This window comes from Capra hircus, chromosome 29 (genome assembly GCF_001704415.2).
Source record: "Capra hircus breed San Clemente chromosome 29, ASM170441v1, whole genome shotgun sequence".
NCBI lineage: Eukaryota > Metazoa > Chordata > Mammalia > Artiodactyla > Bovidae > Capra > Capra hircus.
Genome location: NC_030836.1, coordinates 10,578,551 through 10,592,961, shown reverse-complemented (window position 1 = coordinate 10,592,961; position 14,411 = coordinate 10,578,551). Strand labels below are relative to the sequence as shown.

General features: G+C 36.9%; 1 protein-coding gene across 15 annotated transcripts in view; it reads right to left on the bottom strand.

Moving 5' to 3' along the window:
• The window catches only part of DLG2 (discs large MAGUK scaffold protein 2), a 2,364,981-nt gene that overhangs the window by 1,127,101 nt on the left and 1,223,469 nt on the right, over positions 1-14,411 (bottom strand). For 11 of the 15 annotated variants that reach the window (XM_018042817.1, XM_018042819.1, XM_018042818.1 and 8 more), the window contains one exon: positions 5,778-5,819. The exons of the other annotated variants lie outside the window; for them this stretch is intronic. In XM_018042817.1, coding sequence (XP_017898306.1) covers positions 5,778-5,819 — 42 coding nt within the window. The remainder of the gene's footprint in view (positions 1-5,777; positions 5,820-14,411) is intronic. 15 annotated transcript variants of the gene reach the window in all.

Below are 14,411 nucleotides of genomic sequence, written 5' to 3'. Positions count from 1 at the left end.
GTGTTAAACATGTAGATTTTTATTTTTAGTTTTCCAAGAGATTCTATCAGGAATGAGTGTTAAATTATATTAAATGCCTTTAACATGTATTAGAATGATACTTTCAAATTTTATTTTAGCTGTTATGATTTATGGTAACAGATTTCTAATTAAACCATCTTTGCCTTCCAGGGATTCATTCCTAGTTATTCTTCATAAATGATTCTTCACTGATGTTAAATTTTGTTGGGTGCATTTTATTTAGGAATTATTCATTCTTATTAATGAGACTAGGTCATAGTATTATATTTATGCTTGCCTGTTTCTACATCCAGATAGTTTATAAAGTGAACAAATAAATTAACAAATGACCAATTATATTGGGTTTGCCAAAAGGTTCGTTCAAGTTTTGCTCTAAGATGTTATAGAAAACCCAAATGAACATTTTGGCCAGCCCAGTACTTGGAGGATTTGCTAGATAAAGCATTCCAAGGATAAAAACTTAAGATTTGTACTATACATAGTATAATATGAATATATAATATTCATATTTATAAAAATATGACACTTAGGTATCATATAGCTCTCAGATTGGCTCATTTGGGGATGCCCTGTACTTTAGTTTTTCTATTAGGGAAAATATCATTACATTCACTTAATGAATATATCCATGAATTATACCACCTTAATGTCATTTATATCAAACATAAATAAGTTGGGGCCAGTTATTTATCAAATATATAAAATTTAACTTTTATAATAGTGCAATTAATTTATTTACTCATATATTCAAGAAGTTTTATTGAGTATCATGTGTCAGCTACTTCTATAATGCTCATGGTACTGTGAGAAATAAGACATGTGCGGTTTTTGCCCTTGTAAAGCTATTCTTTGATATACATGAAGAATAGAATGCTGATCAAAGAAAGCGATTTGCCCAAATCCACATATGCTATAAATGGAGAAATTATTTTACTGTGCGACCTTATAAAATTTTCAGTGGATAATTTTTCAGGAAATAGCTTCCATATATGTGTAGTACTTCATAATCAATTTGATCTAAAGGCAGTAAAGTCGATTGGATAACCCTTGGAAACTTCTCTAATTCTGCAAGGCTGCAAATCCTATCAGTTCACTAGAACTGCACTGTCAGAAATATGAAAAAATAGAAAAATTGTAACAATATTGACTTTTACTCCTCAAAGGCTTGGAGTAATAACTATTTCTCTTCCCGTCCTTATATTTCGGACTATACACATACTCATTTTAGCATCCCAAAAGCATTTCAAGGTAGGAATTATTATTTCCACTTTGGGCTTGATAAAATGGAGACTCAGAATTTAAAATAAATTGGTCAATGTCATATAGCAAGGAAAGGATCTAGATCTCAAATCTAGGACAGTCTCTCTTCTATGCCTTTCCCGATGTATGTTTCATAACTATATTAACTGCAAGAGTATTATGTGAAGGCTAAGTGTTTCTAAAATTGTTTAATTTGAGTTATGCTTTTAGATATCTTTTTAAATGACCAGAAATGAGAAAAAAGTTAATTGGCCTGCCAATCAATCATAAACAGGCAGAAGTCCAAAAATGAAGAAGAAACTGATCAAGTATAATGGGCTCGACATTGTCATGACTTCATAAAAGCCTTGATAAAAGAATAAGCCTTGGAACAGAATTCAAAAGTAATTTAAGGAGTAAAAAACCTAAAGGGTAAAAGTTAACTGGGTTTATCACAATTCTATTGAACCAATCCATACTGAAATTTTCTTTTTGGAGTAGAGAAGGGTGCCAGTTTGTAACTTTTCAAAGGTACAAGCAGGCTTCCCTTGTGGCTCAGCTGGTAAAGAATCTGCCTGTAATGCAGGAGACTTGGGTTCAATCCCTGGGTTGGGAAGATCCCCTGGAGAAGGGAAAGGCTACCCACTCCAGTATTCTGGCCTGGAGAATTCCATGGGGTCACAGAGTCGGACACAACTAAGTGGCTTTCACATCACTTCACTTCACTTCTGATACATGAAACTGAGTTCTGAGAGAGAAGCAACAACATTCTACTTATTGTTGGGCTCCTGGTACCTGGCACAGCACGTGCTACGTAACAGTCGTTCGGTTAATACTTGCATCAGTGAATAAAGGAGCCTCTAGAGGGAAATCAGTGCAAACAACTGAAAGACACCAGAAAGACAGTCAACAGATTCACTTTTCTTGATCTGATTCTGCTACTAATTGTCATTACTGTAGAACAGAGTTTTAAGTTTCTTATGCCTCGCTTTCTTCATCAGGGAAATAAAGAGGCGGAGCTAAACGATCCCACAGGTCTTGATTAACTCTAAAATTCTATGATCTCCCATTAATAATATCAGCATTTTTCTTTTCTTTTCTTTCTTTTTTAACAGATTTTTTACACATCAGAGAGGAGAAGCTCCTACTTATTAAAACTCCCCCCAGGAAGTCAGGGACTCTGACCACAAATTAAACCACTTAGAGCCTTTCTGGAAGCAATCACCACAGATCCTATATCCCCATTTTCCTCAGGTAGTCTTTTTAATCACTATAAAATAATGATTCTAAAAACTTTTTCCCATGATTTATTAATAGGGCAAATAAACATACACAAGAGCTGAAATTAACTGACAGAGTGACACTATGCTTTTAAACATGCATATAAATCTAATTTTCTAGAAAGAAGAAACATATTACCCAGTATCTCTAATGTTCTATTTGTCCAGCAACTGAGGAATGACCCAATGTTAACAGGCTAATACAGCCATTCTTCTTGCACAAGGCTATAAAGTCATGAGCAATCACTTTTCCACACTTAGGGCAAAATATTTATTCCATTTAGAGGGATGCCAGTTTGGTTACACAGAAATAAGAAAATAATTATGAATGGCTTAACTGTGTAATACTTTTTTAGTTTTTCTTTTCTTTAACACTAAAGTGGAAAGGACTACATCATCACCCACTAGAGATTAGAAATGCAAAAATTCAATGACGTTTCTCTGTGTTGACTTTAGCTAAGTAGGACTGTAGTGGTCTGCTTAACCAGCCCCAATTTTTGTAGGTACAGTCATAGAATCTACAAAGAGTTCAGCAGGCCCACCCATGAAAATCGCACACCTGGTGTTATGGCTACAAAGAAAGAAGAGTGCACCAAATCCTAGAAATATAAGGGCTAACTCTGGGAACTGTCAGACACACAAATGGGGGTAGGTACTTGTTATGTGTGCTGTGTGCTAAGTCACTTCAGTCATGTCCAACTCTTTGCAATCCCCATGGCAAGCCCACTAGGCTCCTCTGTCCATGGGATTCTCCAGGCAATAATACTGGAGTACATTGCCATTCTCTCCTCCAGGATATCTTCCCTACCCAGGGATAGAACCTGCGTCTCTTATGTCTCCTGTAATGGCAGGCAGGTTCTTGACTACTAGCACCATCTGGGAAGCCCAAGTATTTGTTATATAGTTTCCTAATTTACTTTTCTTGGTTACAAAGTAACCTTCAGAAAGAGAAATGGAATGTCAGAAGAAGAAAAGACCAGAGATCTCCGAGCCAGCCCACTTGCCTTAGGGACAAAAACCTAGGTCTCAGAGAGGTTCATATCTTGTCCAAGGTCATACCCAGGAGCCAAGCCAGGTCACAGACTTTGCTCTCTAGTTCCCTCGAACAGAGTTGTACTTCTACAATAGTCCTCATTGGATGTGTTCCCTGAGAATACAGAGAACACACTCAATTGCTCAGAATAAGGATAGCTCAAGAAAAGAACCACGTTTTACTTATTGGTGGGTTCCTAATACCTGACATAACGCATGCTACATAATAGCCATTCAGTTAAGGCTCTGATAAATGCAGGAATGAGCCTCTGTAGCCCTAGAGAAATCAGTGCAGATGATTGAAAGACACTGGAAAGACAGTCGGCAGATTCAGACGCTAGGTCTGATTCTGCCACTGTCAAGGGGTCAGTGTACAGTCCATTCTCCTCAGAAATTTCAGAGATGTTTGAAGAGGAGGAGGAAGGATAAAAGAGAAAGTGGCGATAACTCAAGAGCTTGAGGCTCAATTTATTCTGAATGACATTAAAAACAGATCTGGATTATCAGCACTATATCAGAAAATGTCTTCTCCCAAAATAGATAAATGGATACATAAGATGTGGTATACAGATATAGATACATATTATGTATGTATATATATATATATATACACACACACAATGGAATACTCAGCCATTAAAAAATTGAAATTTTGCCATTTGTAGAAGGATGGGAGAAATAGATGAATGGGATTAAAGGTACAATTTTCCAGTTATAAAATAAATAAGCCATAGGAATGTAATATACACCATAAGCAATATGGTCGATAATATTTTAATAAATTTGTATGAGGGCAGATGGCTACTAGAGTTACCACATGATCATTTCATAATGCGGGTAAATGTCAAATCACTATGAAATATACCTGAAACCAACATAATATTGTACATCAGTAAAAAAGTTGATAAAATTTTTTTGAATATATATTTCAATAAAAACTTCAAGATGATAGTATAGCAAAGGGGCTTGGTGTCACAAGAAGGACTAAAAATAAACACACCTCATTTACAGAATCTACTGGATTTACAATCACTGCCCGAATGCAGAGAACATTCCAGGTGGAATGTTCTTGGCTGTTGGAATGCCCCTACATGTAGAATATAACAGTGAAGTCAATCCAAATAGGACATCATCACACATCTAATCCATTCTCATTACCATGGACCCACAGCAGGATCTGCTGCTTGCTTTGGTAACTCAGAGTTCTTTTGTACAACGAACTGTGATTACTTCATAAAGGTCAGTTCTCCCAAATCCCTGGAAACCATGGCACACCAACCCACCAAGATCACAGAAGCAATTAAAAGTGTTTAACCGGGAAGGTTGCCAGGACCAGATGGTTCTACCAGTGGGTTTTTGTTTTTGTTTTAAACTGCACAACACTAGGGAAACAGCATTTATTCACCTCATATCTATTTTCTAGTGGTTTTTTCATATTTATAAAATAATGCACTCATCATAGGCATTCTCATTACACGAACATTAGAACGTGGGTCATAAGAGACAATGATAGAGTCTTCCCCCTGCCCCCATCATGTCCATTGTGATTCAAATCAGCTCAAAGTTTGCTATATATACTCTACCACTATGAATGCCTATAAAATTCTACTTCTGTGAAGTAAAGGGTTCTTCAAGAGCTTTTGGAATTAGACTATAGGATAATCTATGTACTAAGAAAGGGGTCAGACAAACTTTAACAAAACGGTAACTTTGTGATACAAAAATGCTCTGCACCCCTAGTTTTGTAGTTTACAATTGCCAAACACTACCATTTATTATCTATAAGATCATTATTAGTGCATCAGATTTATTTAACTGAGATAAGGATTCAGCTTAGAAGCTTATTTAAATCATTCCAACATAGGGTGGCCATGGGTCAAATCCTGGATCTGATGTTTCCTATTTTTTTTTTCTTTTTTCAGCAAATTGACCTTGGGAAAACCATTATCTCTTCTGACCTCTGGAGATTACCATTATCTATAATTAAAACAGTATGATATTTGCATATTTAAAGTACAAAAAAAAGGTTGAGAAAAAGACCCAAATATATATATGTATATATATATATATACATATATATATATATACACACTTTGGTGTGTGATAAAGTGGCATCTCAAATCAGTGAGAAAAAAATAAATTTATAATAAATAATACTGAGACAACTGGGTAGTCACTTGGAAAAAGATAAAATTAGATCAGTACCTCACATCGTACACTAGAATAAACTCCAAATGGATCAGAGAGCTGGATGTAAAAAAGAAAAAAAAAAGAAAACATGATTAATTCCTTAAAACATAAGATAGGAGAAAGCTTTTGTAAACATGACTCAAAAATCCACGAGCAATAACATATATATACATATATGTGTACATGCATGCTAGGTCACTTCAGTCATGTCAAACTCTGCAACTCCAAGACTGCCAGGCTCCTCTGTCCATGGAATTCTCCAGGCAAGAATACTGGAGTGGGTTGCCATGCCCTTCTCCAGGTGATCTTTTCAACTCAGGGGTCGAACCAGCATCTCTTATGTCCCCTGTATTGGCAGGCAGGTTCTTTACCACTAGAGCGACCTGGGAAGCCCACATATATGAGTTATATATGTGAGCAATAAAACCACATATATGTATACATTTATGTTTTTCAAAATATGAATAACAAACTATAAAAATATACTTGCAACTTAGATAACAGGCACAAAGATATAATACTTTAACACAGAGAAAGCCTCTAGAAATCTGGAAGGAAAATACCAAAGGCCCAGGAGAACAATGGGCAGCTTACACCCAAAAAGAAAAATTAATGTTTTCAAACATACCAAAAGATCCATAATATCACTTACAAGAGAAGTAAAATTCCACTAAGATACTCTTGCCTACTATTTGACTGACAAAAATGTGAAAGCTTTTTAACAACTTAATTGACAAGAAGAAACAAGGATTCTCCTACATTGCTGGTGAGCATGCAAAGCATTACAACTTGTATGATAGTGCATTTGACAATACCTAACAAAATTACACGTGTGTTTTCCTTCTAATCCAGAAATCTCATCTCTAGGAACCTACTCTATGATCACACCTCTATAAGTTCCAAAGAGCATACCTACAAGGCCATTTGTGATAATTCTGTATATGATAGCAAAAAACTAACGAATTTCAAATAATCAACGGAGAATTTATTGAATAAGCCATGGTCATCTACCCAAAAAGTGCTATGTGGTTATAAAAAAAGGGTGAAGAAGATCTCTACAGAGAGTTATAGAATAATTTAAATGTATTTAATAAGTGAAATAGCAAGCAAGATGTTTACCTTTCTCATTAGGAAGGAAGAAATTAATAAACACACACATACACATGCATCTTACTACTTTCGTGATAAGAAATGCCAAATGGTAAACAAACAATAATAATAATTGGTAACAATGTAAGCCCACCAGTGAAAATCATTTTGTCTAGGATAGACTATTTTCATTTTAAACTTGCTTTATTATACATATACATATGTTGTTTTTAATGTACAAAGATTTAGATATTCTTGAAAGCTTTTAAAGAATCACTTTAGGGTGTAACTATTTTACTCGTTCTCTGATAAAATAAAATTAACTTTCAATCAATACCTTAGTCTTTCAAAAGTTATGAATTGCAATTATTTTAAGTGATTCATTTCCTTCTCAAAAATGTCTCACTTGGACAATGAATTATATATGACTACACATACTGGGGACTGGGAGAAATGGATAAAAAAAAATGAAAGCAATACCTCTCTGCTGTATCTTTTACCACAGTTGTTACTTTTAAATCCTGTGTATATACAAATAAACTTTAAGAGAAACAAAACAATAAATTCTAGCAATGCAAACTAAAACAACCTAGTCTGTCTATCAGATTACCAATTTAATCTCAAGGGAAATAACAGTTATTTCAAGTGACTTTTAAATACAGTTCATTTTATTTTGAGTGCCTTCTGTGGAAAAAGTGAATTGCAAAAAGCCCTGCACTTTATTCAGTAGTTTGTTTACTTGTATTGTTAGGGCTGTAATTTTGATGCTGTTTTGGTCTATCAGGGAGAATAAAGCAAACAAACAAAAGTATCATTAAGAAAATGAGCAGCTTAGTGTAAGAGAAAGGAATTACAAAGTCAAGGAGCTTTAAGGAAATGCTATGTAACGTTAGATTTGAATTGAAAACACTGTTAGCTACTCATGATATTTATATATATATATGCTGCTGCTGCTAAGTCGCTTCAGTCGTGTCCGACTCTGTGCTACCCCATAGAAGGTAGCCCACCAGGCTCCTCTGTCCCTGGGATTCTCTAGGTAAGAATAGGATTCTCCAGGTAAGAATAGGATTCTCCAGGCAAGAATGCTGGAGTGGGTTGCCATTTCCTTCTCTCTTATATATATATATATATATTTTTTTTTTTTTTTCACTGTTTACCAAAAGGACCTAAGAAACAGTAACACACTAGTGGTCAGGAGCATAACTAACACCAAGATCTTGGTTTCTAACTATCATTTTCTACTAAATGGAATCAGAATACCTTGGAGAGATGACTAATTTTATATTGGGGCGGGAAAAGTTCCAGACCATGAAAGCCATTTTGAAGGGGTCCTTCTTGACCAAATTTGGACTTCAAAGAGAATACTGCTAGTTTTTTTTTTTTAATTGAGAGAGAACATTTGCCATCCTTAAAGCTGATTTTTTAATATTAATTTCCTATTCTAAGAGAAACGTATGCAGTCATCCTGCGTTCACATAACATCTTCAGACAATGAAGAAAAGCATCTTGTAGAAAAATGCCCTGTAGAAGAAATAACAGAATTCCAGCAAGTGAGCTACAGGGACCAAATGTGGCAAAATGCCAACAAACGGTGAACAAGGTCAAGTTGTATAATGGAGTTTGTTAACTGCTCTTTCAACTTTTCCCTAGGTTTTTAATTATTCAAGATAAAAATGGGGGGTGGGGGGAGAGTTCAGTGTTATGGGGAAACTTTGAGAGGTTTAGATGACAACACAGTAAAGATATAAGATTCAAATATAATTCATGAACCATGATTGGATCCTGGTTTGGTGAAAAAAAAAAACACACAAAATACTATAAACAGTTGAGGAGGACAGTTGGGGAACATGCATATGAACTGGGTATTAATAATACTGGAAAGTAATCATTAATTATTTATTGCCTGGTGATGCTGTCACGGTTATGTAGGAGATAAATATTGACGCCATTCTGTCTGCAAGTTACCTTCAAATGGCTCTGTGAAAATAATTACAGCTGTTTACATAGATCAGGGAAGATAAATTAATAGATTGATAATTTCATAAATAGATAATACACATTTGGTATATTGCTAACAATTGTTGACTACCAAAACTATTAACGTTCATTATATTATTCTTTCAATATTGTAGCAATTTTTAAATTTGTCTGATAAAATGCTGAAAAAAATTAAAATTAAAGACAATATTGGGGGGCTTAACAGCATTTCATATAAATAAAGTAAACAATTTGTATACATAGTTGTGCCATCTTAAGATTCAGTTCAGTTGCTCAGTTGTGTCTGACTCTTTGAGACCCCATGGACTACAGCATGCCAGGCCTCCCCGTTCATCATCAACTCCCAGAGTTTACTCAAACTCATGTCTGTTGCGTCAGTGATGCCATCCAACCATCTCATCCTCTGTCATCCCCTTTTCCTCCTGCCTTCAATCTTTCCCAGCATCAGGGTCTTTTCAAATGGGTCAGTTCTTCACATCAGGTGGCCAACGTACTGGAGTTTCAGCTTCAGCATCAGTCCTTCCAATGAGTATTCAGGACTGATTTCCTTTAGGACTGACAGGTTGGATCTTGTTGCAGCCCAAGGGACTCTCAAGAGTCTTCTCCAACACAACAGTTCAAAAGCATCAGTTCTTCGGCGCTCAGCTTTCTTTATAGCCCAACTCTTACATCCATACATGACTACTGGAAAAACCATAGCTTTGACTAGACAGACCTTTGTTGGTATCTCCTTTGTTGGTATCTTAAGATTCAACTTCTAAATAAATGCTGTTTTACCCTGTTCCTACATTTTATAACACAGAATGTCATTAACATGGGGAGGAAACTGGGGATGCCTTACTGGGTTGAGTGAACAACTTTGGGTTTAGGGAACATGAGATTAAGAAGGCTGAGTTACTATAAAATGGTCCCTTGACTTCCCTGTGTTTTAACTGGATCTTGTTGGCTAGTTCCATATTTCCCAAAGGAAGAGAGAAATGTTGATTTTCCCACTCTCTGTTTTAGCCCTTCCATTTAAACTCAGCCAAGTGAAGAATACCAGAAATCCTCCTTGTACACATCCCCTCCACACACCAGTCTTCACATGCACACACCCATGATGCACTAACCTAACACACCGGTTAAAGACTCCAGTTACCATACTCACAACTCTTACTTCCATGCAGCCAGAACTGCTGTTAGTATCTAAGATGAATACCTTGTCAACACTCAATTTTGCCCCAACACTGAGTCTTTGTCCTGGGCTTAGATGAAGACACGTTCTAGCAATTTAGCTCTTTTTTAAAGTACTGTGTCTCCTACGTTTACTTATGTTAAAAACATTTTTACCAAGTAAAATATTTAGAATATAAATGTAACTTAAAGTTTCATATATTCAATCAAGTCCTAGATTTTCCTTTGCTACTTGATTTTGCTTGAAAATCTTAATCCTTGCCATTTTCTGTTCCAGAATTATTATGCTTTGCTCTAGAGTAAACAGAGAGAGGCTAATTCATAGATTAATTCATAGATATGAGTTATTAAGATATTTGAATCAAGTTGTAAATTCCTAGTTCACCTTCAAGTGCCAGCTGCTATGATATTTCCCTTCTAAGTCTTCTCAAACATGTAGGCAAATGCCAAACTAATCTATACCCCAGTAATTAGCACATCACAAGGACAAGAAAGAAAGCTGAGCACCAAAGAATTGATGCTTTTGAACTGTGGTGTTGGAGAAGACTCTTGAGAGTCCCTTGGACTGCAAGGAGATCCAACCAGTCCATCCTAAAGGAAACCAGTCCTGAATGTTCATTGGCAGGACTGATGTTGAAGCTGAAACTCCAATACTTTGGCCACCTGATGCGATGAGCTGACTCATTTGAAAAGACCCTGATGCTGGGAAAGATTGAAGGCGGGAGGAGCAGGGGACGACAGAGGATGAGACTGTTGGATGGCATCACTGACTCAATGGACATGAGTTTGAGTAAACTCCGGGAGTTGGTGATGGACAGGGAGGCCTGGCGTGCTGCAGTCCATGGGGTCGCAAAGAATCAGACACAACTGAGCAACTGAACTGAACTGAACTGAGGACAAGGAAGGGCTCATTAAATATTTCTTGAGTGAATAATGTATCCACCCCTATGATATTTACCATTCAACTTACTATGCTATAGCATACCTATTTCTACATACCAGTTTCCCTTCAATGGAGCTAACATTGAATATTTTCTTCTGGGTAGAGTGAAATGATGAAGAATAGTCTTGGGAAAATAAATCTGGCAAGAGTTTCCAGGTGGAAGGGTAAATCTGAGGAATAACACACTGAAGGAGTAAGGAAAACTAGCTATAAATCAGTTGTATATAAAGCCACAGAAGTTCCTTTAGACCAGATGATTGAGCCTAAGATTAGAGACAATCCATTCCTATCCTTAAAACACTGGACTGATGGCACAGCAAAGCCTAGTGTCTTAAATGTACAGCCTTGGAATTAAAGTTAAAATTCAGAAACTCATTTAAACCTTTATAGCCTCAGGAAAAAAAAAAAAAGTAAGATACTGTATGGGAGCTATTTCAGTGGGTGGCAATAAATCTTTGTAGTGGAGAGTTACATTGCATGATTGTGGCAACTGCTTTATTTTTATTCTGTATACTGTAGTGAATCAACATTGCCATCATTAAATATTTATCCAGCACTTCTGCTAAGTTGCTGCAGCAAACTGATTTTTTAATGTTTCTCCCTATCTAATTATAGACAAAATAGATAATAAGAATATAAAAGGGCATGAATACTCAACAAATACTATTTGTATTGAAATAGGTACAGCTTTATTGAAACAGTCACCAGGGTAGAGCTGCAAGAAAAGATAAAGTATACAGAAAATATGGTTTAATGAAAATAAATGCAATAAAGTATATAAATCAAAATTAATTGCAAGTGTGTGTGCATGTGCACTCAGTCACGTCAGTCGTGTCCAAATCGTTGCAACCCCGTGGATTATAGCCCACCAGGCTCCTCCGTCCACGGGATTCTCTAGGCAGGAATACTGGCATGCCTTTCCATGCCCTCCTCCAGGGGACCTTCCCGACCCAGAGATCAAACCTGTGTCTCCTGCGTCTCCTGCATTGCAGCTGGGTTCTTTACCCACTGAGCCACCCAGGAAGCCCCCTGGCAAACATAGTTGAGCCCAAATACATAAATCTGAGTGAAATGGAAATATTGGAAAGTGAGGTGCCTAGGGATTAGTGAGGGAAAATCAAGGAGGGTTTCAAGGAAGAGGCGAGGGTAAAACAGACATTCATTTAAGGAGACTTCACTTGCCCTCCTATTCAACAAAATGTTTACAAGACTCTTTTCTGTCTGCCATGTTAGGTGCAAAAGATCTAGAAATAAATAAGCCATTGTTCCTATTGTCTAGGAGCTCACAGTCTATTAGAGAAGAAAGACATAAAGGTAATTGCCATACAATGAAGTAAATGCTTGCGAGGAATATGGAATTAGGAAAGACTCAAGATATTGAGATTTGTGGCTAAGTAAGAGAAAGTTTGCTGGGTACAGAAAGCAAAGAACAGTGTTCTAGCAAAAGGGGCTGTGGTTCAGTGCTTACACATTAGGGGTTTATTTGTATAAATGGTAAGGACCATGCTCCCCGGCAGAAGCAAATACATGCACAAGTCAAGACCTGCAGACAAAGTAGAAAAGGGAGTCCAGGAGAGTTTGGGTGTGTGCAGAGGGCTGATGGAAAAGGCGTATGAGCAATTGGGCAGAAGGGGACTTTTTACGGTATATTGATAATTCTGGGGGCTTCCCAGGTGGCACAGTGGTAAAGAATCCGCTTGACAATGCAGGAGACATAGAGGATGCAAGTTTGATCTCTGGGTTGGGAAGATCTACTGGTGTAGGAAATGTCAACCCAGTTCAATATCCTTGCCTGGAAAATTCCATGGACAGTGGAGCCTGGTGGGCTACAGTCCATGGGGTAGCAAAGAGTCGGATACAACTGAGCATGGAACACAACCGTGATGATTCTGGACTTTATTCTGTATGTAATGGTTAAGTAACTGACGATTTTAAGAAGGGACAATCAGATAAACAATTCAGAAGGCATTAATACATGCAGCGTTAGGACGAGGAAGGGACATTCTTAGCACCTTCCATTTTTGTGCTTCTGGGTAGGTTTAAGTGTTAGATACTCAGCTCAATAGCACTCATAAAAATGTGTTGACAAGATATTTGGGGGACATTCAATCAAGGTCAGGTTGTTGCAATATGACTGTACCAGCAACTGAAAAAATAAAAATGTATTTTTCTCAATACCTGCTAATTTCAGATATCATATTGGATTATGTATCAAATTAAACTCTTTATCATTAAGGGAATTAAGTCAAGTATCACAAAACCTTATTCCTGCCACTCAAAGACTTAACTTTGCAGCATAAAACGTGCTGTGAGCAAGCCAGGGGATGTCCCAGACCTAGAGTGACAGTACTGCCAAGGCTAGAAGGATCTAAGATTTATGCAGGCTAATCTCTTTACTTCACAAATAGGTAGACAGATATGCAGAACTATCACTTGACTATCTGAAATTCATACAACTAGCATTATAGAATTAGAGCTTTAAGTTTATCTTCTGACTCCCAGCGACAGCCCCCAGCTTTTTCTGCAATACTGGACTGCCTCTCTTCAATGGAAGGGGCCATTCTTTAAGGACATGGCTCTGGTTAATTTCTGTCTATTAGGGTCACTCTACAGTGCCCTCATTTTGAGGCCACTAAAGCCTGACTCACAAATAGCCTGAGTCCAGCATCTTTCTATATGAAGATATAGAAAGGTAATTCCATGAAATGAACATGAAACTTCCTGGAGGAAACTTGTCCCTTCTTTTACAAGGCATTGCACCTGGGGAAGGCAGATCACCCTAAAGGAGACAAAGGATGCTCTGAATAGCCTACCTGATGTCATTCACAGAAATTACACAATAAATAGCCAAAATACAGAGAAGTGACATATTACTTTTACCAGGTAATGTCAAATAAGCAGAGAAAATAAAGATCAGCTCTGTTGGAAGTAGTCTAAAGCCATTTTCTCCAGGGGTAATTGAAAAAGAAAAAAAAAAAAAAAACTAGCATATCCAGTGAGGCATGCTTTTGAAGATACTTTGCAAAACAAACTCTCTGAAAAGCAAGTTGTTTTCCTGCCTCTTTTTCATTTTGAAGAAATGGTGCTAAACACCTTAAGACTGGGTAAAAGAAGGACTCTGTTGATAACTGGAAACACAGACTTGCATAGTTTTCCAACTTGATTGTTTGTCTCACCATTCTCAATATTTATACCCTAAAAGCAATTATTAATATTTTTCCAAAGTTTGTTTAAAATGGTGATCTCCCCAACTGATTCACCATTGGTGAGCTGTAGACTTTCAGATGTACTTTTGAGAGAGCTGGTAGTAGTTCAGCCTCATATTTATGACATCCTGTGACAACGGCAATGGGCTTGTTTCTGCGCAATTAGTAGCATCTGACTGAGCTAAGACTCAACACCTCTTCCGCTATTCTTCAGGGCTCCTCTCAATACCTTCTTTCTTA